Source organism: Cnephaeus nilssonii (assembly GCF_951640355.1).
Source record: "Cnephaeus nilssonii genome assembly, chromosome: 8".
Classification (NCBI taxonomy): Eukaryota; Metazoa; Chordata; class Mammalia; order Chiroptera; family Vespertilionidae; genus Cnephaeus; species Cnephaeus nilssonii.
The window spans coordinates 74,042,969-74,067,163 of NC_137079.1; the positions used below are offsets into that span (position 1 = coordinate 74,042,969).

General features: G+C 40.0%; 1 protein-coding gene and 1 pseudogene across 4 annotated transcripts in view; one reads left to right on the plus strand and one right to left on the minus strand.

Annotated features, from left to right (window-relative positions):
- DIAPH3 (diaphanous related formin 3) overlaps positions 1 to 24,195 on the plus strand; it is a 551,015-nt gene that overhangs the window by 18,066 nt on the left and 508,754 nt on the right. For 2 of the 3 annotated variants that reach the window (XM_079778831.1, XM_079778833.1), the window contains exon 2: positions 13,417 to 13,449. The exons of the other annotated variant lie outside the window; for it this stretch is intronic. In XM_079778831.1, coding sequence (XP_079634957.1) covers positions 13,417 to 13,449 — 33 coding nt within the window. The remainder of the gene's footprint in view (positions 1 to 13,416; positions 13,450 to 24,195) is intronic. 3 annotated transcript variants of the gene reach the window in all.
- Positions 13,770 to 16,492, minus strand: LOC307103961 (large ribosomal subunit protein uL18-like; annotated as a pseudogene). The gene has a single exon. The product of its transcript is annotated as a large ribosomal subunit protein uL18-like (transcript).

The following is a 24,195-nucleotide window of genomic DNA, read 5'->3' on the forward strand; positions in this document are numbered from 1 at the left end:
AACTTTCACAACATGTGAATTATATCACAATTAAAAAAAAAAAGAATCAGGCACAGGAGAATTGTCTCCCTATCCTTGCAAGATTTGCAGTCCTCAGTAATTCCCACTAGATTATTAGTGTCTTTGGGAACCTCCCATGCCTGTGACCTGCAGCTGCTGATGGCCCATAACTCTTATCGACTTGCAAAACTATGTACTTTTAGAAGTCCTTTAAAAAATACAGGGGTGAACAAAAGTAGGTTTATAGTTGTTCGTATGGGAAAAGCCATACAGGTTATGATTATAATGATACAAGAATAAATTCTGGGTTTTGCATGCTCACAACTGTAAACCTACTTTTAACCCCTGTACACAAGTCATTACTGGAGAGCCATTGCTGAAGTCTCCTTTGGAGTTGCAAGCTGGACGATTGCCAAGGCTGCAGCTGTTTGAACTTGCAGCTTAAATACAGAAATTGGTGTTTGAAAACCTAACTTGTGACATGAAAGGTTATGTGTTAGAATTTCACTGTGTCATCATGTGACACAGTGGAAGTTTGGTAAGGTATTGGGTTCTGTATCTAATCCTGTTTAAGGAGTTATCTCTCCAAATTCCCCCAATTCCTTTGGATGATGAGTGCAAAGGAAAGCATTAGGTGAGGAGTCCCTATATATTTCAGTATGTGTAGCCTCAGCAGACTGTTACTTTTGTTATATTACTTTTGAATCACCATAAAGGGGAAAAAATGAGTGACCCAGGCCAATCCTTCCCTCCTCCTCCCATTATAATCTTTTGGATGATAAATTCGTTCAGGGCAGGTGCTGTGTTTTGTAATTGTTTATATGCCAGACTTAGTTTGACATCTGGTTAACTTAAATGCTCTATAACTATATCCCGCTTGGTTAATATTTGTAAAAGAATAAAATGTAATGACATTTTATGCATAATTCTGGGATGGCATATAAGAGCTGGAATTATGCCCTTTTCCTCTCCTTTGGTGATTTAGTTATTTTTTAAAGTTCTTTGCCTCCTGAACAACTCAGAAATGGCTTCATTTCCACTGTGAGTCTTCCTCCCTTGGTCTGATTACAGCAGCTGTTCCATGGAGCATTGGGGACTAGGGTAGGGAAGGGGAATGAGCCTGGGTTTGGGAGTCTCCGTGACTCAGGTTCCCTTCCCAGCCTGGCCACTCACCACTCTGGCAAATTACTTCTGTGGCACTCAACTTCCTGATCTCTAGGATGGGGATAATGGCTAATTTATAGGATTGTTGGGTGTGTGAGTAATTACAGAAAGTGCTCAGTAAATGTTGATAGTAATGATAGTGAGGATGGCTAGATCAGATGGGTCCCTAGGGACCCGTTTTGCATCTTGGGTTCTGTATCAGTAAAGGCCTATTTGGCTTAAAGCAACAGACCCCATACAGTAGCTAGTTTAAACTTGGAAAGGGCAATTGTAAAGATGGAGAGGGGTGTCTTCCGGGATCAAGCACAGAAGTGTAACTGGTCCTCATAAGAGATTGGAGCCAAGAACTGAAAGCTGGCCGCTTTTCTCATTCTCTTTTCTGGGGTCATACAGCCTCGTTTTGCTTCTCACTGGGCACTTGCCCCACTGTTGTATCTCTGCATCGTGCAGCTTCTACTGCTTCAACCTTCACACAACCAAGTCCAGAGCCTCCCAATTCCACAAGTATGTATATGCCCCTGGCCTACTCAAGAGCAGCTCCTGATTCTCATCTCTGAATCCCAAATCCAGGTTTCTGGGATAGTAAGCATCTGATTAGTGCTGCTTGGGGTTAGTGTTGGGCTCTGCTCACGTCAGCTGTGGCCGGGGTGGGCTCACAAAGGACACTGAAGACTGCTGGGCTCACCCCTAGGACAGAGAAGCGATCATGTGCACCAGGCAGGTAAATCAATAGGTCCACCATATCTACACGTGTGGATCTTTGGAGATGTCTTGATAATAAACTTAGTACCAGAAGACTGAGTTCATAATATAAGCACACAGATATTACAGGATTGGTTCCAGACCACTGAAATAAATCGAGTTTTACAGTAAGGTGGGCCATACTCTTGCTGGTGGAGGGTCTTGCCTTCAGTTTGTGAAAAACACATCTGTGAAGTGCAGTAAAGCAAAGAACAATTAAATGAGGTATGCTTGTAGTTTATCGAATTTAGTGATTTTTAACCCTGGCTGTACATTCGAGTCACCTGAGGAAACTATAAAACTGCTTGTGGCAGGCCCCACCTCTGGGGATTCTGATTCACTTGGTTTGTGATATTACTCAGATATCTGTATTGGAAAAAGAAAACAAAATTCTTCAGATGATTCTCTTGTGTAGTCAGGTTGAAAACCACTGACCTAAAATGTTCCCTGCCCTGTGGTAGGCCTAGGTGTTCAAAGATGAGGGAAACAAGGTCCCTGCCACATTAAAAAGCAAAAGCAAAAGGAAAAAAAGCAAACACAAACTGTAAGACAAGCAGTGATCAGTGATCCAAGGGAATTGTCAACAAAAGGATGGACAGAGGTGGGATTTTTACTTCTTCATGATGATGAAGGTTGACCCACCCTTATTGTAAATTTATATGTGCAGTACCTGTTCAGTCTGTGCTTACCTCACATCTCAGCTGTCAGTCTCTCGAGGCCCAGGCAACAGGCTGGCCCTGGGAAGGCAATGGAAACTGCCACTGCTTAGAGTTCTCAGCCCCAAGATCTGAGCCCCAAAGAAAAATGACAATACATGAGAGGCTCAGCAGCTGAAAGGATGGTCCAGTATGCTTGACACCCAGCAAAATAGAGCTGCTGGCAAAGTAACTATGACAAAAATCCCTGCCCTCCAGCAGCCCAAGCCGGGGTGAGGGGGTGGAGGAAGACCTGCACACTTTTACCTCAATTACAAATGGATTTAAGTGGACAAGAGAATGATTACAGTGCTCAGGAGACTGTTGGAGGTGGCCATGAGGAGAGTGAGGATGACCTGAACCAAGGTGCGGATGTTAGTAGGAAGGAAGGAGACTACCATTTATTAAAGCCACCTCACCACTAGGTGTAGTATGTTGTGTACGTAACCTGGCCTTCTCAAGCAAGGCTCCTAATAAGCCAATGGGGGCAGGTATTCTCCTGGTACACATAGGAAACTGAAGCTGAGAGGGTTCAAGTGCTCAAGGCTACACAGCTGATCAGTATCAGAGCTGGATTCCCATCCAGGTGAGTTTGATCCTAGAACCCAGGCAGTTTGTCTCTGCCCAATAAATGCAAGCCCACATATAAGAATCCCAGGAGAGACACCCCTGAGGTCGGGAGCATTAGAGAACTATCCTGAAGCAGGCAGTTTTGGAAAGTGAGTAGGTGGATATATAGGGTAACAAACAGCCTGAACACAAGTATTGAGAGGGGAAGGACTGGGGCACTGAAATAGAAGCCATGGCGGGGGATTTAACCTGGGGATGGCTTACAAAGGATTGGAAGGGAAAGGGCAAAAAAGAGATGCTGTCTGAGAGGGTCCCTGTGGTGGGGCTCAGACATCTGTGCGCTCCTCTACCCCTTGTTTGTAGACCCTTGTGGGAACACTCTTTAGGGCTGACCCTTAGACTTCTGAGGGGTCTGAGGGATTATGTTGCAACTAAGCTGTTGTAATTAACTTTTTTTTTTTCCTCACCCTCCAAACATGCTTGGCTATTCTTTCCACCCCCCATCCCCCAGTCTAATTCTACATTTAAAAAATAGTTTTGTTGATCAATAGAATTAACTGAGTTTGTCCAAAAATTGCCTTTGTGAGCTTTACAGTGCTTTGGGAATATTTCTAATACTTTCTAGTAAAGGACTCCTGGCAGCTTAACCAAACCAGCCACTTAAAGGGCCCTGCAGAGAAAGGATTATTGGAAAACAGACCTGTTGCTTTTCTTTCCTCAGGTGTATCTTGTATAATGTGCAGATTCAACTATTATTTACTGTTTAAGTTGATTATTCATGTGTTTTTATACTTAAACACTTGTGGCTATTCCATTAGAAGAATAAAAGCCCATGCCCTTAAAATGGTCTGGGGGGACCTGCCGCAGCCTCCTTTTCCCCTGTGTTTTTTTGTTAATCCTCACTCAAGGATATTTTTCCATTGATTTTTCTTAGAGAGTGGGAGAGGGAAAGAACGAGAGAAATATCAGTGTGAGAGAAACACATAGATTGGTTGCCTCCTGCATGAGCCCGACCAGGGCCCGGGCTGGGGAGGAGGAGCCTGTAACCGAGGTATGTGCCCTTCACTGAAATCGAACCTGGGACCCTTCGGTCCGCAGGCCTACACTTCATCCACTGAGCCAAACCAGCTAGGGCTTTCCCTGGGTTTTGTAAGTGCAGCAGCGCTGGCTTCCTGGGTCCTTGAACACAGCACAAGTGCTCCTTCCCTGTGGCCTTGGTGTGGCTGTCCTTCCCCACAGCTATCCACTGAGTCCACTTTCAACACTGCTCAAAGGCCACTTTCTCAGTCGGGCCTATGGCAACCCAATTCCCCACGTTTAAAATTGCAACCTGCAGACTCGCTCACCTTACCCTGCACTACTATTCATTTTTAGCAGAGCACTCATCACCTTCTAACAGCCTCTCTAACTTATTTATTGTATTTATTGTCTGTTTCTCCTGAAACGGATGAGTTCCTTTAGATGAGTTCCTTTAGGCCAGGAATCTTTGTTTTATTTATTTATTTGTTTTCCTTGTCAAGAATGAAGTAATGTTGCATAAATATTTGTTGAATGAATGTTTTAGGAACCTCATTCTGTAAGAAGAACAAATTCTATATTATAACTTACCTAAATCATGGTTAAAAATTAACTTGACTTTCATCTTAGATCATTTCTATAATGTATGCATGTTAATTGGCATGTATTTAAGCATGTATAAGTAGCAAGTAGAGGCTCTGTTTTTCCTTCTAGTCACCACTGAATTCCTCTGTTATGGTGTTTATCCCACTGTCTTATATTATGGACTAGAGGCCCAGTGCATGGTTGAATCATGCACGTGTAGGGTCCCCTACACGCTTTCGCTTTTCGTGGTGGAGCTGGGTGCCTGTCTGCTGGTGCACCAGGCCTTTCAGAAGCCTCTGGCTTGGCGGAGGCTTCTGAAAGGCCTGGTGCCGGAGCAGACAGGCACCCAGCTCCCCCACTTTTGATGGTCCGCGGCCGCTGAGGGGGACCTCTCAACGGCTGCTGAGGGGGGCTGCCGCGGACACCTGGCTACCCTGCCGTTGAGAGGCGCAGCTGGGTGTCCGCGGCAGGCCCCCTCAGCGGCCGTGGGTCTGGCCGTTGAGAGGCACAGGGGGCGGGAGTCCTGCCCCTTGCGCCTCTCAACAGCAGGGTAGCCCCCCTCAGTGGCAGCGGATCCGTGCCTCTCAATGGCCGGATAGGCCACCCCGAGTCCCGTGCCCCCAGCCTCCCGCCGCCCAATTGTGGGCGTAGCGGAGTGATGGTAATTTACATGTTACTCTATTATTAGATAGGATATTTAATTGTCTTGTTGTATAGTAGATAAAATAATTGGATTATGAGACTTGGTTTTGATCGAAAAATCATAAGTCTTATATTTTATCTTTTACATTTTGGTGTCATGTCCTCATCGGCATGAAGGGGTTATCAATTATTTACCTTAATTTTCTAAGGTATTTGCCTTAATTTTCTCAAGATGGGATAGTTTACATTTATAAAGAAAAATATTAGATTTTTTAAAACTCTGTCATTAATAAGTGTCATAAAAATAAAGCTAAGTCAATATTTCATTGTTGCCACAGAAATTGCATTTGTGTCAGAAGGATTTGTGCTTGTGATGTAGTGATTTGTATATTTTTCTTGGAATTAAGTCTAGCAGGTGACAACATCAGTAATTCACAAAACCAAGGAGCTTTTTGAGATTTGTTATTTTATATATGTGAATTAGAAAACAAATGAAAAATGTGCTTAATGTATTCTGACATCTACAAATATGAATTAAAAATGCAGACTATTAAAAATTCTGTTCATAGCATTTATTAGATTTTTTAGATTTTCATTTTTAGTTCTTTCACTAGTACATACTTCTGTTTTTTGAAAAGGACCTAATCTATATTTTCTGCTTGGTGTGAAAAGATTTATCCATAGTATTATTTTCTCATTATAAAAATAAATGTATTCATCTTAGACAACTGGGAGAAAACGGGTATGTGAAAAAAAATTGCTCTAAGCCCTGGCTGGATAGGCTCAGTGGTTAGAGTGTAGGCACGTGGACTGAAGGGTCTGGGGTTCAATTCCGGTCAAGGGCATGTACTTCGGTTGTGGGCTCCATCCCTGGCCCCAGTTGGGGTGTGTGCAGGAGGCAACCAATTGATGTCTCTCCCCCACTCCCTTCCACTCTCTCTAAAAATCAATGGAAAAAATATCCTTGGGTGAGTATTAACAACAACGAAAAAATTGCTCCAAGTCCCACAATCCAGATATATAAAATTAACAATGGTTTCTGTCTTATTTTTTTCGTAAATGTATTAGTGAAGTTAGAATTATTGCATATGCTATTTTAAATACAACTTTTTCATGTAACATTGTTTTGTAAGCATTTTCCTCTATTATAACTTACCTATGTTATTATAATCCATATGGCAGGACTATACTTTATTAACTATTTTATAGTCTGGGAAATTTTAGGTTGATTACAATTCTAGCTATTTAAACTAACATGATAGTGATACATATTTATATATAAACCTTTCGTTGTATTTATGTCCTACGTATAGGTTCTAGAAGTAGTATTACTAGGTTAAAGAATGTGAACATAGGATTTGTTGTACCAATTTGTTCTCTAAAAAAGGCTTAACCAAATTCGCTTTCCTAATGGTGATGGTACAATGTAAATAAATACTTCTCAAATATATATGAAATGAAGAGTAGTGCTCTGTTAATCTCAGAGATATTCAGTCTAAATTTGCATCTTGGACAAGACATCTAGGAGGCTGAGGCACTCTTCAGAAATAATCTAGTAATTTGGATAAGCTTAAAGGTGATTCTTGATGCTCAGGGCCCATTTAAAACCTTCCTACAGCTGATACCTTAAATACTTTTCAGCCTTCTCCAGATGATGGAAAAGGTCTAGAACTAAACCTACTTGTGAAGCTGCTCAAAGATTTAAATGGATTTTTCCTGGGCCCCTTGGACACGAGCTTTTGGCCTGGTAGTATATAGGTGAAAAGAACTGGAACAGCCGAAGAGAACACCTTAAAATAGGTATTAGAGCTGTGTTACTGGAATTAGCCATTATGATTTCCCTTTAATTTTACCTCAACATTGAATGAGTTTATCGACAGTAAAAGAACACTATGGTTCTTTTTAGAATAAAAAATGACTTGTTAGGTGTCTAGTGCCTGTGATGTGTAATCTAGGTGAGTGTTCCAAATAATAACTTGATAATTGGTTTTTTAGAAATGTGGTTGTCTTCTAGCAGTTCTGCTGCAACCTTTTAAAAACCTTATGTTCTCTTAGAAATGAATATTTTCTTTTCAATTCTGTTGATGCTTGAATAATGCCTCCCCGGAAAGTTGATCTTTCTTGATGACTTTCCTTGCCCAAAGAAGGATCTATGGAGAAAGGAGGTCTTGATTCTTGATTCTTGAGAGTAGAGAAGCCTTGGATACTGGATAATAGACAGGTGTTTATTTTTCTGATGTAGGCAGGATTATGGCTTTGAATAAATGGACAGATTAAAAGAAGCTGTGAGGAACAAGTGACTTTTTCTAATTCTCAACTGTACCTAACATCTATCTCCTCTCCCACCTTTCTCTACCTAAGATTAAAAAATGACAAAGAGCCAGTAAACCTAAAAGCTTTGCTTTATGGTATCAAAGAGCCATATCTACTCTTATCTTCAGTGCTAGGAAAACTTCAGTATTATTTTTTGAACCTTCTGAGATGTTAAATCTGGAGCCCTTGAAGAATATTTTCACATCTATGTGTTTTGTGTAGTTGCCCGGGAGATGACACTTAGATAGACACTGTAGGTGTGTTTATTCTCATGGTTATTAGTAATATCACTTTACATTTCTACCATCTTTATAATTGGTGTTCACATTAAAATAAACACAGTTGTGTGGACCAGAAGTGTTATTAAGTCAAAATACATATTCATAAGTGTATTGGGGGAAAGGAATAATCTGGACTTTAACACAAGTGTGAGTAACACTTTAACTTATTATCATTACCCACAGATTATAGACTAAGAGAAGACTGATTCTTGCTTTTTCCCCCGTTAAGGTATAACTTTGTTGTGTCAGTAATTAGTCGGTCACTGACTCATTTTGACAAACAAATAGTGTCATGTCATGGTTGGATATAAAGAACAATCTTCAGTACTTAGGGTCATATGCTTATGAGAAGGATCTATGGAGAAAGGAGGTCTTGATATTGTATCTTAGATACAGATTAAGCAATTTTTAATTCATTCTAGACACCAGAGATTGTTTTAAGAGAATTCAACAGTACTAATTGGTGCCTGTCACTTCATTCCAGTAAACCTGTTCCAAGTGTACCAACTCCCTGCCTCTTGCTTCTTTGAAATCCTCTTATATTTTTCTCTGTACCCTTCATTTAGCTTGTTTCAGGGATACCGGTTTTAAAGTGAGTCACATGATGAGAAGTGTGTGTGTGTGCGCGCGCGCCATGTGCGCGCGCGCGCACACACACACACACACACACACACACAGACAGCCTGAGGGAGTATTCAATGAGGGAGGTGTGTGGAGCTGGTTTCTCTTGGTCCTGGACTTATTGAGGGGCCCCTTAAACATGCAGGTTCTTTTTTATTTTATTTATTTATTTATTTATTTATTTTTTTAAATTTCTTTATTGATTAAGGTGTCACATATTTGTCCTCATCCCCCCATTCCCATCCCACACCCCTCCCCACGGATGCCCCAACCCCCTGTTGAACTTAACCATTGGTTAGGCTCATATGCATGCACACAAGTCCTTTGGTTGATCTCTCCCCCCTCCCCCCACCCTCCCCTATCCTCCCTCTGAGGCCCGATAGTCCGATCGATGCCTTCTTGTTTCTGGTTCTGTTCTTGTTCATCAGTCTATGTTGTTCATCATTTCCCCTAGATGAGCGAGATCATGTGTCACTAGAGATACACCTACATGAACTGAATGTGAGATGAGCAATAATAGTTATGCTGACAGGCAAATGAATCAGTCTGTAGTGAGTTTCTTTCTGGACCAACAGTTCTTTTGAGACCCAATATCAATGTCCACCAGTTCCTTATGTGTACATGTCGGTACTGACCCCTCAGCTCTGGATGGTGGACAAATGGTGGTAATGCAGGTTCGATTCCCTCTGGTTGGGACCCGGGATCTAGTTTCACCCGGACCCAGGGGCGCGTGGCCTCTCCCAGACCCAGGGGCGTGTGGCCTCACCTGGACCTAGGTGTGTGCGGCCTCACCCGGACCTGGGACCCAGCCTCACCCGGATCCAGGGGCATACAGCCTCACCCGGACCCGGGATCCAGCTTCACCCGGACCCAGGGGCGCGTGGCCTCACCCGGGCCCGGGACCCAGCCTCACCCGGATCCAGGGGCACACGGCCTCACCCGGACCCAGGATCCAGCTTCTCCTGGACCCAGGGGCGCGTGGCCACACCCGGACCCAGGGGTGCGTGGCCTCTCCCAGACCCAGGGTCGCAACATGCAGGTTCTTAAGCCCCACCTTAGACTTACTAAATCAGAATCTTGGGAAGCCGAGGCCCTGTAGTCTACTGTTACAAAGATAATCTTGGTGTGTTTTTGTGTGCCCATTAACCAGCTGGTCTAGAGGGTCCAGTTTATGAAAATTGGTTCTGAGTCAGGTGAGTTCAGAAGCTTTAATCTTGTTGGGTTTCCTCTTGTTGGTAATTTCTTATAATGCCACAGTAAATTCAATGGAATTGCAGCAGCTAAAAACTATTTTTTAAATATTACCATGTATTTGGCTCTGATGATAATTACCCAAGCCTGTAGTTGTGGCTGTTATGTACTTGATAATACATTGGACAGATCCTTTTTTCCCTAGTTCAAATGTGCTAACCAATGAAAGACAATGTAAAACTTGCTAAAAATCTTGGCTACAGTTTGGAATCTTTTTCTTTGCATGGTTATCCCAGGGTAATGCTTTGTGTTAATTTATTTAGTCTTTGTTACATACTTGTAAACTTTTACTTGTAAACTAGTGGGTGGAAGTGGGACTGTTTCTTCATACCCCTTCATATCATACCCCTTCATATTTACAGCATTTAGCACAGTGCTTTGAAAGCTCTAGATCTATTTTTGACAGCATGTACTATCTTCATTAAAGGTTTTGATGGAATATAGAGATCTGTGTTCTGTGTTTTTGCCCCCTTTTTTTCAGATCCTATGTTCTTTAGAAGAAAAAAAATCTATACAGACTTTCTCTCTTTTTTAGTTCCAGAGTGCTCCTCTGGACCATTCCTCCTAGGAACCATCATTAGTAGAAAACATATATCTCTATGTGGTACTCCTTACTTTTTAGGGAGAAAATAGAATTTGCAAGTAGAGAAACACAATGGAAACAGAAGGGTGAGTTTTTGGCTCTAAAATGTTAGGGCTAGGGCAAGAGCCCTAATGTGCTTTCATACCACACACTAACCAATTACCAGTGGTCCCGTGTTCAGAACTGATTACATTTTGATATCCCAGTTTTATACTATCCCATAAAGCAACATTAGCACCAGGTAATGTAATAAAGGTCACAAAGTCACTTTGTGTGACTGTTTTAATGTCTAAAACTATGTGCTTTTAACTTGTTTTGGGCAAATAATCACCCTAAAAAAGTTGCTATCAAATTGTTACTATTTTAAAAAAGTGTTTCTATTTGCTTTCACTTAATAGTCAATTTTGTGTTTCAATTTTCTCCTTGCTGTGGCTATCAGCAAATGCTACTTCTGAACTGGATTGATGCATGCAGTTGCTATTTTCCCCAACCAGAAGTAAAGAGCATGACTGGTAGCTGCAAAACAGAAACACTTCATTTTCTAAGGATCTTGGTTAGCCAGATATCTAAACAGCACCTCAAGTACCAGTATGAAGGAAATAACTTCTTATAATAGTCTTTTCTTCTATGTTTTAGTGAAAGATTCTTAAAAAATATTTTTTAATTGATTTTTTAGAGAGAGAGGAAGGGAGAAGGATAGAGAGAGGGAGAAACATAAATGATAGAGAAATGTCATTGATCTGCTGCCTCCTGCATGCCCACAGGGCATGTGCCCTGACAGGAATCTAACGGGTGACCTATTGGTTCCTGGGTCAGTGCTCAACCCCTGAGCCACCTGCCGGGCTTTCTTTTTTTAATTAAGGATATCACCCCTGTAGTTTTGTGGCTACACAAAGCCAAAGCCTCACAGAATTATCTGAGGATTCTATGTCAGTTATCCACTTCCTCCACTGTCTAGAAGTCTATAATTTAAACAGGTTGAACCTTGAATGTAAACTTGATAATAAACTTGAATGAATTAATATTAACATTCAGACATCCCACAAAGGGTGCCATTTAGTATAACCTTTATATTTTTCACTAAGTATTTAGTGTTTCTCGGGCAACTCAAATTGAGATTTGGGAATATTTCATTTGTGTAAGTAGATGTTTTTGTTGTGGCATACTATTCTATATAGGATTTCAGCTTTATACTTTTTATTTGGCCTTATGTTTTAACCATTCGGCCACCCAGAGTGCTATTGTCAGAAGTCGGCTATGTTCCTTTTGTCAGAGAACCTTGAAATGACCATTTTCTGGTGTGATGAGAGTCATGATTTGGGTGTTACCTCTGGATGGAGAATAAGATATGGTTCGCCAAGTACAATGGGCTGGAAATCTCTCTTGGCAAGAACAACACAGACAGCAGACAGAGGAAGGGACCCCCACACAGTCTTTCCATGTTCCTTTTTCTGTGGACTTGGGGTAGAATTGGGTTTAATTCTAGTAATGGTTTCTAGGGTGAGACTGGAGCCCTAAGTGCCTCAGAAATTTTAGTCCTGCCCTGGATTACACTCACTCTTAAGGACCTTTGTGCATACTTATTAATTTTACAGCCCAGAATTAAATACTAACCCCTTCGTTAATCCAGTGTTATTACTACTTTTTTCCTAATTTAACAGGCAGTTCAGTCTGGAACTCAGTGGTGTGGCTAATGGTGAATGGTGTCATCATTTATTTAGCTGCATTCTCTTTGGTGTATGCAGTGATGGCGAACCTATGACATGCGTGTCAGCACTAAATATTTAGTTTTTGGTTTATTAAATAAAATTATATATAACAATTATACATTTATGTTATTTAAACTATAAATATCGCGAAATAATGTTTTTTCCTCAAAGTGACACACTACCCGAGTTATGCTCATTTTTTTGGCAAAGTTTGACACACTAAGCTCAAAAGGTTGCCCATCACTGGGTGTATACAAAGCTTATTCTGGGTCCCTCAAACTAACTGTTTCCTCTGTACTAGACGAAAGACCATCTTGGTGAAAGACAGAAGAGAATCTGGGATAGTGATTCATACTGTAACAGTTTTTAACCTGGGTCATCATTGAGGTAGATTCTTACAAAATAGTACATCTGATTTCCTACTTAGGAAATGCACTTGATCCATTTTCTGCCCCGTTAATGATCTAATGCCATAATGAGTAAGAGGAAGGAGAATTGGAAATTGATTCTAGCTACTGAGAGAGACAAAATCTTTCCCGACTCAGGAATTTATAAAACTTAGATTTGTATCTGCCGCCCCCCTCCCCCACCTCCCCCAACTTGTGAACACCACTTTGCAGGAAACTAATTTATTCCTTTCCTAAAGTGGCCTTATGTTTGTCTAGCAAGGAAATCATCAAAAGGGTTCTCGAAGAAGCTAGCAATGAAATTGGAAGTGCCTACTGTCACCACTAGTGATAAATCAAACTGATGTTAAAGATGCAAATTCTTGTTCTAGTATTCTCCTCTTTGTTTCTAGAATTGTTTAAGTTAATTAAGCCAGCAAAGTACTTCATTAACTACTGTGCTGCATGTTAATGGTAGATTTAAAGTTTCACTGTTTTGTAATGTGAACACATTTCTGGAAATTATATTTAAATCTTTATTGTGTTCTAAGTTCATATACTTAATGATAATTAATATTGTTAATTGGAAGAATATATTAATTGTACCACAGTTAGATTTCTAGTTTGGTGTACAAATACAAGAAATTTTAGGAAACGTTTGGTACTACCACATTCAGGGCAACTTTTGCCCATGTTCTCAAGAAAGTGATTAAAACAATATATAATGCATTTTTATTAGACTATCAGGAATTTAATTACATTCAACTTAGCATTGTAGAATTTTAAATGTACTCTATTAACTAAAATTTTAAAAAGCTGTTACAAATTACTGATACGATTGGTTTCTTTCATTTGCAGCATTTAAATATTAGGACATTGACAGATGACATGGTAAGGTTCTTAACGTTTCCTTGTGAATTTTAACTAACTATGTGATGTCGATAGCATGCTGTGCTAACACCTTTGACATTGCTAAAAACTGCATGTTTTGGAAATGTACTTTGTTATGGTGCTAAAATAAGAGACAGAACTGGTAAAATGTATTAAATTGTTGCTTTTAAATAGTAAAAGGGACTAGTTGATATGTTAATTTGTAATTAAACAAAATTTTTAAGCTGTTAGTCAACCTTAAATCATTTAAATCAGCTCTAGTACTTCAAAAAGAGGTAAAAAAAAAGAGCTAAAGACGTATCTGCTTTTCAGAAATATGTGTAATTTTTAAAAATTTTACTTACAAGAGAACCAAGCAATCTTAGTATATGTTCTGCATGTTGAAAATAATAGACCTTCTTATAAGTAATTAACATGTCATAGTACCCATATAGATTCTTGTATATTGGAGGACAAAGCATTTCACTCTACTGACCAAGTTTCGAATTCAAATTTACTTTGTATCAAATATGAAACAGAGTGCTTAAAACATTGTGGGCACTCAGAAATTGTTTAGCATCCCTGGTAATCTAGAGTAGCATCTTAGACACTTACCATCTTAGGGTAAGATGGATGTACAAATGTGAATGAGACATACTAGTAGATCTTGACATGCGGACTTTAAAAAATTGATTTAGATTGTTGTGTTTTATTCCTCTGTATTGTATATAAGAAAAGGGTATTTATGTAAACTTTTCAGGATGACGTTTATTTCTCATGCAACATTATTTAGAAAATGGTAGCAATGTGGAGCACTTATGCAGATGATGTATGTAATTTCTTACCCTGCGAGGTTGATATCGTCCTCATTCTTCCACCGAGTGCACTGAGGCTGACAGGTTAAGTTGGTAGCTCTCTCAGGTATGCACAGCTGGCAAGTGGTACAGCTGTGGCTTGAATCTTGTTCCACACAGCTCCACACCTATACACTTACTCTGTTGATTTAGTTTTCAAATGGCTTAAGGCCAATAATAAAACCATCTGCAATGTTTATGTTTGAGCTTTTATGAGAATACTAGAAGCCCGATGCACGAAGATTCGTGCCAGAATGGGCCTTCCTTTCCCTGGCTGCCAGCACCACCTTTGCTCTGGCCGGAGCCACCTTTCCGCTCCGGCCCGGAGCTGCCTTTCCGCCTTCCTACGCTGCCCAGAGGCCCAGAGCAGCCGGAGGTGGTGCGGAATGCCTGCATCATCGCCATGGCGATGACACAAGCATCTTGTTCTGCCCCCAGCCGCTCGGTGCCTGTGTATGCAAATTAAACTTCCATCTTTGTTGGGTTAATTTGCATACTCACTCCTGATTGGCTGGTGGGCATCACGAAGGTATGGTCAATTAGCATGTTACTTCTTTATTAGGTAGATACATTGGTATGTTTGTAACAGCCTTATTGAGCTATAATTCACATATCAAATATTCATTCATTTAAAGTGTACATTTCAGTGTTTTTTAGTATATCCTCAGAGTTGTGAAATCATCACCACAATTTCAGAACATTTTTATCACCCAAAAAGAAACTTCATACCCTTAAGCACTCACTCCCTAATTACCTCCAGCTCTCTCAGCCATAGGCAATTGCCAGTCTATTTTGTGTCTATAGATTTGCATTTTCTGGACACTTCATATAAATGGAGTCATATGATATGTAGTCTTTTGTGTCTGAATTTTTTTACTTAGCATGTTTTCAAGGTTCATCCATGTTGAAACATATATCACTACTTCCTTTCTATTGATGAATAGTATTCTACATGATGGTATTTTTGAGGTTTGTTCCTATTTTATGGGCAGTCTATATTTCCCCTCTGTTTTCATTCAGACTATGCCCTTACCTTTCTGATACCTTTGTTCTCTGACTCTGTCTGCACAGCGCCAGCCCACAATCTCTAGAAACAGTTGTGTTATGGAATTGCTTCAACAGGCTACTCTCGAAGCCAATCTTGCTCTGATTGTACATTAATAAATGGGTTCCTCCTCAGTGAAGACTTTTTTTTAAAGCTGTTTGTCTAATAAATTTATTGTCTCTCTGAAAAATCTTCATAGAAAATTGTGATTTGTTTTATTAGCTCTCAGCAGCTCGTTCCTGAGCTCTGAGGAAGCTTGCTTTCTTCTGACCTCCCTGATCTTTCTTCTGGGTAAGAGACATTTTGGGAAGGTTCCACCTCTTCTTTTTAACTTCTTAAACTTCTTCTCATAGACTGGATTCTCTCATATAGCAGCATAAGTTTTCTTATACATCTCCTCCATCATGTCTGGAGTTACATTGTTCTTTACGTATTGAGATAACTGTTTCTTATAAGCATCTTCATCTTCTTCCATTAGATAACGCATATAATTTGCAACCTTCTGACCCATGATGTGCTTCCAGTGAACTTCTGCATTGAATTTCTTGCTTTCTGAATCATAACCAGGGAATCATTTGGTACTGTGAGGGATAGGTAAGTCTCCATCCACAGCTCCCTTTAGGGCCCCAAAAACTTCATTTCCAGTAGTAGTTCTGGCAAGCCCTACATCCAAATAGCAGGTGAAGGCATCAGGTTGACCATTGATACTTTCCATGTTGTATTCATCTCCATTCACCTCCACCTGGCCTTCATAGATCTTGTCCATGCCAAACCTACTGAGAAGCCTGTGGGTCAGCAGCAGGCCAGTACAGTATGCTGCAGTGTAATTTGTCAGGCCAAACCTCACATCATACTTTGGGAGTTCATGAGCATAAGCTGCACAAACTATCCTACCTCCTATACGGGCATAAGCAATCTGACAAATGATATTTCTGTTGGTTGCATGAACTATCATCTGGTATTTAGGTGTGTTGTATTTATTTTTATCCTGGATTACCAAGCATTTCCAGGCATAGTAATCAGTTTAACCCTCTTGTAGTCTTCTGAATTTCACTTGCTATCTCTTGAAGTAGGCCTTTTGACAACTTTCACAAACCCTATCTTGTGGAAGAGAGACCCAAAGCCACGGCTCGCCACAGACCTGCAGGCCTAGCCTAGCCTCTTCTTTCTTTTTTAAAATCTTCACCCAAGGATATTTTTTCCATTGATTTCTAGAGTGAGTGGAAGGGAGGGAGGAGGGGGGAAGAGAGAGAGGGAGAAAGAGAGGGAGAGGGAAGGAGAGAGGGAGGGAGGGAAGGAGAGGGGGAAAGAGAGGGGGAGAGAGAGAGGGAGGGAGAGAGAGAAACATCAGCACGAGAGAGATACATCGAATCTGCAACCATGATGCGTGCCCTTGACCAGGAATTGAACATGTGACCCTTTGGGCCAGAGGTTGATGTTCTAACCACTGAGCAAGACTTTTTCTTTCCTTTCTTTTTTATATATTTTTATTGATTTCAAAGAGGAAGAAAGAGGGACAGAGAGAAACATCAGTGATGAGATTCACTGATCAGCTGCCTCCTGCACGCCCCACACTGAGGATTGAGCCCGAAACCTAGGCATATGCCCTGACCAGGAATCAAACCATGACCTCCTGGTTCATAGGTCGATACTTAACCACTGAGTCACACAAGCCATGTGGCAAGACTTTCTTAATCTTCTTTCCCATCCTTCCTTCGTTTCTCACCTCTCCCCCAATCCTTGCAACTGGGCTTGGTAAGGTCAGCACTTTTGGGTTGTTACCGTAGTGCCCTGTGCATATTTTTATCAAAGCAGTACATCATTTAGTATCTGTCTTTCTCATTAGTTTACACCTTTTGGAGACGGAGACAATGTGTTATTAATATTTCCAGGTATGATAGATGCCAAAATCCTCAACAAAATTCTAGCAAATAGGATCCAACAGTATATCAGAAAGATCATACACCATGACCAAGCAGGATTTATTCCAGGGATGCAAGGATGGTATAATATTCGCAAATCAATAAACGTGATAAATTACATAAACAAATTGAGGGATAAAAATCACATAGTCATATCAATTGATGCAGAAAAAGCATTTGACAAAATCTAACACCCTTTCTTGATAAAAATTCTCAGCAAGGTGGGAATAGAAGGACCATACCTCAACATAATAAAAGCCATATATGACAAACACACAGCCAACATCACACTCATTGGACAAAAACTAAAACCATTTCCCCTAAGAACAGGAACAAGACAGGGATGCCCACTCTCACCACTCCTGTTTGACATAGTACTGGAAGTACTAGTCATTGCGATTAGACAAGAAGAAGAAATAAAAGGCATCCAAATTGGAAAAGAAGAAGTGAAACTGTCCTTATTTGCAGAGGACATGATATTGTACATAGAAAACCCTAAAGACTCCATCAAATCATTATTAGACTTAATAAATGAATTTGGCAATGTAGCAGGATACAAATTTAACACCAAGAAATCTATGGCATTTCTTTACACTAATAGTGAACTTACAGAAAGAGAGACTAAAAAAGCAATCCCATTTGCCATCGCACCAAAAAAATTAAGATACCTAGGAATAAACAACTAAGGAGGTAAAAGACCTATACGCGGAAAACTACAGGACACTGAAAAAAGAGATAGACATAAACATCAGCATCATCAAAATGTCCATACTACCCAAAGCAATCTAAAGATTCAATGCACTCCCCATTAAAATACCAACGGCATATTTTACAGACCTAGAACGAACTCTCCAAAAATTCATCTGGAATAAAAAAAGACCCCGAATAGCTGCAGCAATCCTGAAAAAGAAGAACAAAATAGGTGGGATCTCAATACTAGATATCAAGCTGTATTACAAAGCCACGGTTCTCAAAACAGCCTGGTACTGGCACAAGAACAGACATTTAGATCAATGGAATAGAATAGAGAACCCAGAAATCGACCCAAACCACTATGCCCAATTAATATTCGACAAAGGAGGCATGAACATACAATGGAGTCAAGATAGTCTCTTCAATAAATGGTGTTGGGAAAATGGGATAGATACATGGGAAAAAACCCCCAGAAAACTAGACCACCAACTTACACCATACACAAAAGTAAACTCAAAATGGATAAAGGACTTAATCATAAGATGGGAAACCATAAGTATACTAGAGGAATCCACAGGCAACAAAATCTCAGACATATGCCAAACCAATTACTTCACTGATACAGCTCCTAGGGCAATGAAAACTAAAGAGGAAATAAACAAATGGGACTGCATCAAAATAAAAAGCTTCTGCACAGCAAAAGAAACCATCAATAAAACAACAAGAAAGCCCACTGCATGGGAGAACATATTTGCCAATGTTATCACTGATAAGGTTTAATCTCCAACATTTACAGGGAACTCATACAACTTAACAAAAGGAAGATAAACAATCCAATCAAAAAATGGGCAACGGACCTAAATAGAAACTTTTTGAAAGAAGACAGAAGGAAGACGAAGAAACATATGAAAACATGCTCAAAGTTACGAATTATCCGAGAGTTGCAAATCAAAATGACAGTGCGGTACCATCTCACACCTGTCAGAATGGCTATCATCAACAAATAAACGACAAGTGTTGGCGAGGATGCGGAGACAAAGGAACCCTTGTGCACTGCTGGTGGGAATGTAGACTGGTGCAGCCACTGTGGAGAACAGTATGGAGTTTCCTCAAAAAACTAAAAATGGAACTCCCATTTGACCCAGTAATCCCACTTCTAGGAATATATCCCAAGAAGCTAGGAACACCAAGCAGAAAGGATATATGCACCCCTATGTTAATAGCAGCACAATTTACCATAGCTAAGATTTGGAAACAGCCTAAGTGCCCATCAGTAGATGAGTGGATTAGAAAACTGTGGTACATCTACACAGTGGAATACTATGCTGCTGTAAAAAAGAAGGAATTCCTACCATTTGCAACAGCATGGATGGAAATGGAGAGCATTATGCTAAGTGAAATAAGCCAGTGAGAGAAAGATAAATATCACATGATCTTACTCATCTATGGGAAATAATGAACAACATACACTGATGAACAAAAACAGATCCAGAGAGAGAGAAGCATCGATCAGACTGTCAAACCTCAGATGGAAGGTAGGGGAGGGTGGGGGTAAGGGGAAGAGATCAACCAAAGGACTTGTATGCATGCGTATAAGCCTAACCAATGGACACAGACAACAAGGGGGTGAGGGCATGAGTGTGGGGGGGAGGGGATTGGGAAGGTAATAGGGGGATGAGGACACATATGTAATAGCTTAATAAATTTAAAAAAAATACATTTCCAGGTATGTTATCTGGCATATGGTAAGCATTTTCATAAGTTCTTTGTTGGATTGAAAAAATGAGTCAGTGTTTTGTTAATCTGTGTGGTATTGTGGTTTGGATCTGTGCCGGATTGGTCCAGGTCAGGCTTCCCAGATATGGAGTGTTGCTTTTGCCCAGGGTAGATAACCTTTGACAAGAAACGGCTGTCTGTCTTTCTGACCACCTGCCTGGGTCACTGACTTGTTACCTTGCCCCTGCCTTCACCTTAGATGTACACATGACCATCTCTCTTGGATTGCTCGTTGACCTCCTTCACATGGACTCACTGGCTGAACTGCTATCTCCCCAGCTCTCCCTGTTGTTTTCTTCTGACCTTGTGCGTTAGCCTGGCTCTTGAGTCTAGGAAAGGATGGGCAGATAGTCTAGTGTGGGCGTTGGACCCATTGTTGTGGAGCTTAGAGAATAAGTATGACTATGCTTAACAGGAAACACTGATAGTAAGGTTTTTCTAACTCACTGCTGATTGATGCAGTGTGGATGGAAAGAGCATTGGGTTTGGAATCAAAAGACTCTAATTGAAAGACAGAATTTCACCACTTCTTAGCTCTGTGACCTTGATAAATCAATTATGTGTTTGCTTATTTATTTGTAAAGAATGACTAATTATATCTTCTCCTCATAGGGTTTTGGTGTGTTTCACATAAGCCCAAGTAGGTTGAACTATTGCATTTAGTTCTGTGCTTTTTTAATCTCTTTAAAAAAATATTTCCTGATGGATAAAGAGGCGTGGTGTGTCGTATTTGCTATTGAGGCTTACAGGATATGTATATATGAGGCATGTGGCCTGGCGGCCGAGAGTTTGACATGCTTGAAGATCAGTGCAGAGCATGAGGAGGGCCAGATAGCTGGATATTTTGAGGGCTCTTTAAACTATTTCTGGTGAGTTAGAGCTCAGGAAAGCGTTTGCCACTGATTAATGTTTTGATGTATGCTAGCATTATGCTTTCTAATTAAAGGTTGCCACCTCCACAGCATACACGTTGCACATGTGCTTTTTAATTTAGAACTTCTTAGTGTGGATAGCCTTCTTGGATAGAACTTGAGAGAAGGAATTTAAGAGTGGTGCCTGCTGTAGTCATGTGTTGAATAACAGGGTTTTAGAAACACTAAATAGAAACATCCTGGATTAATGTTAAAAACATTAATGTTAAAAACCCATTTCTTTCAGTTGCTTCGTTAAAGGCCTGCAAAAGTACTTCACCTACTAAGCTTATTTCTTCAGTTACTATCAGAATTTAATTTCACAGGACACTGTTTGGTTAAAAGAATGAAGTAGTACTGTCACATTCAGGTCCCAAGGCAGAGTTTTAAACAGTGTTCATTCTATGCTAACTGAGCATTCACTATGTTTAAAGTGCAGTGCAAGGTGCAACGGTATTGTAAAGGTGAAAAAAATCATTGAGTTTACCACCCTCCATTGTTATAGTTGGGTTGAAAAGAAAGCTTTCCTTATAGAGACAAAAAGGGAGGAGGACAGTGAGGGGAGATAATTTTTAAAAGGTAAACTGGGAGAAACTGAATGTGGATATCACAGTGCTGACTTCTCCATCTCTGTGTGCACTGAGTGTTTTAGGAGTTGTTTGCCATGCTTTTTTCTTCCCTGTCCTTCACAATCGTTTGTGGGAAGTACAGTGTTCCTACTGATAATCTCTTATTTTTTCCCATGGACTTCAGCATTGCTATTGTAATCCCTTGTTTTGCTTGCCAGCAGTGGTTTTCAAACTTTGATGAGGCCCCATAGTGAGGAATACATTTTATTTTGTAGCCCAGTACACACACACATACACATTCTCTCTCAGTTGAAACATGTTTTAAGAAACAGTATTTAACATTTGTAAGCATAATAAACTGGGATCCTTTCCTTTTTGATCTTTTCCATTCCACTAAAAACCCAAGACAACGGAAAAAGTGATCCATTCCAGTCCATTAATTTCATGACCCACATGGTTCACAACTATAGCTAGAAAATCAGACGTTGGCCTATATAGCAACTAGAGGAAGTTCTGAGATCTTGCTCATTTGTCTTTCAAGGAATTTTCCACATCTGTGTTGTTGAATTATAAGTTGTTTGTAACATTTTTTTATCCTTTAAGTGTAGGATCTGTGTTGATCTCCGATTTCAATTCTGATATTGATAATTTGTGTCTTCTGTTTTCTCCCCCTGATTAGTATGATTTGGCAGGGGTGGGGAACCTTTTTTTCTGCCCCAGGCCATTTGGATATTTATAACATCATTCTTGGACCATACAAAATTATCAACTTAAAAATTAGCCTGCTATATTTGGTCAAACATTTAATTCACTCACACCTAATGCCTTGGCAGGGCCAGAGCAAATGAAGGCCTGTGGGCTGGATGTTTCCCATCCCTGGACTAGAGGTTTGTTAATTTTATTGATCTTTTGAAAGTACCAGCTTTGGTTGCAGAAATTTTCTGTATAGTGCTTTTAAGTTTACTATTTCCTTCCTCTTCTTTATTCTGTTTCTGGTTTCTTAAGGTGGAAACTTAAATAATTGATTTGAGACTCTTGTTTTCTTGTATTTTTTTTAGAGTCTTGTTTTCTAATACAGAAATTTTATGCTCTAAATTTTTCTCAGAGAGCCTACTGCATCATTTTCTGAATATTCAAAATACTTTCTGATTTCCTGTGGATATTTTTTCCCCTTGACCCATTGGTTATTTAGGTATATGCTGTTTAATTTTCAAGTATTTGAGGAGTTTTCTGACATCTTTCTGTTACTGATTTGTAATTTAATTCCCGTGGCAAGATATCATAGTTTGTGTGATTTCAGTCCTTTTCAATTTTGAATCTTGCCTTCTGTCTGAGAATGTGGTCTATCTTGGTGAATGTTCCATGTGCACTGTGTTTGTTAAAACTGATCTATCAATAGTAAGTAGGTCAAATTGGTTGGTAGTGTTGTTCACATCTTATATATTTTTGATTTTCTGCCTGCATGTTCTGACAATTATTGAAAGGGAAGTGTTGAAGTCTCCAAATATAATTTAGGATTTTAAAATTATCTTTTCACTTCTATTCAGCTTTTTTGCATCATTTTTTGGAAGCATTCCAATAAAGTGATTATACATTTAGGACTGTTATGAATCCTTTATTATTATGAAACTAGAGGCCAGGTCCATGAAATTTGTGCATGGGTAGGATCCGTAGGCCTGGCCAGTGATTAGGGCTGATCAGGGCCTTTCTTCCCCTGGCTGCCAGCTGCCGGCCGGGTCCTTCCTTTGTTCTGTGCCGCCCCTTGGTGGTCAGCGCATGTCATAGCAAGTGGCCGAACTCTTGGTCATTTGAATTCCCTAGGGCCGTGGGTGGCAAACTGCGGCTCGTGAGCCACATGCGGTTCTTTGGCTCCTTGAGTGTGGCTCTTCCACAAAATACCATGGCCTGGGCGAGTCTATTTTGAAGAAGTGGCGTTAGAAGTTTAAGTTTAAAAAATTTGGCTCTCAAAAGAAATTTCAATCGTTGTACTGTTGATATTTGGCTCTGTTGACTAATGAGTTTGCCGACCACTGCCCAAGGGGACAATTTGCATATTAGCCTTTTATTATATAGGATGACCGTGTTTCTCCTGTGATATTCATTGATTTCTAGTTTTTGGAAATTTACTGGATTCTCTGTTCAGTTTGATCCAGTTGTCTTCTTCCTGTTTGAAAAATGAAGATTTCTTGGCCTGCTATACTAGACTATTGGTTTCATATCCGTCTGACCTTTCCTTTTTCTCTCTCTGTGTGTTTTTCCTTTGCTTATCAAACTATTGTGATTTCTCAGGTTTCTTTCCTAAAGCCACTGCTCTCCTCTGTATATAATCACCTTTGTCTAAACTCTGTGACCTTTTTCTCAAGTTGAGATATCAGTGTATTAGCCTCTGAATACCTTCATATAGATGTCTAATCTGTACTTGAAATTTTACATGCCCCAAATTAAACCCTTCACTTTTTTCGTTTTTATTCCTATATTCTCTTATAAGGTAGCTTCACCCTTCTAATAGCTTCACCCTTCTAATGTTTCTATCTAATCATTTTTTGAATATTTTCTTCTCTGAACTCCTTCTATTAGAGCACCAGTTCTTTTATTATCTCTTGTCAGGACTCACAACTTCCTGTTGCTCTCTATAAACCAACCTCCTGCACAGCAAACAGAATGACCTGTCTAAATTGCATTTCTCACCATATTTTACCCTATTTGAAACTGCTTAATTGAACCTGTTATGTGTAGATCAAGCCCAAGCTCTTTAACATGGCATCTAAGGCCTCTATGGTAGGAGCCTGCTTCTCTGATTTGATATACATTTCTTAGTCAACATGTAGGAAACTTCCAGGGAATAGAAAGATGTGTAAGTTGTTAGAGAATTTACTTAGAGAATGTGAAAACATAGCTTTGGAGGAAGATGTGTGAAGTAGTAAGGATCATGTAATTATTAGCTGTGTGCTAAGTACAATTCTGAATATTAGCATTATAAGCACATTTAATTGTTTG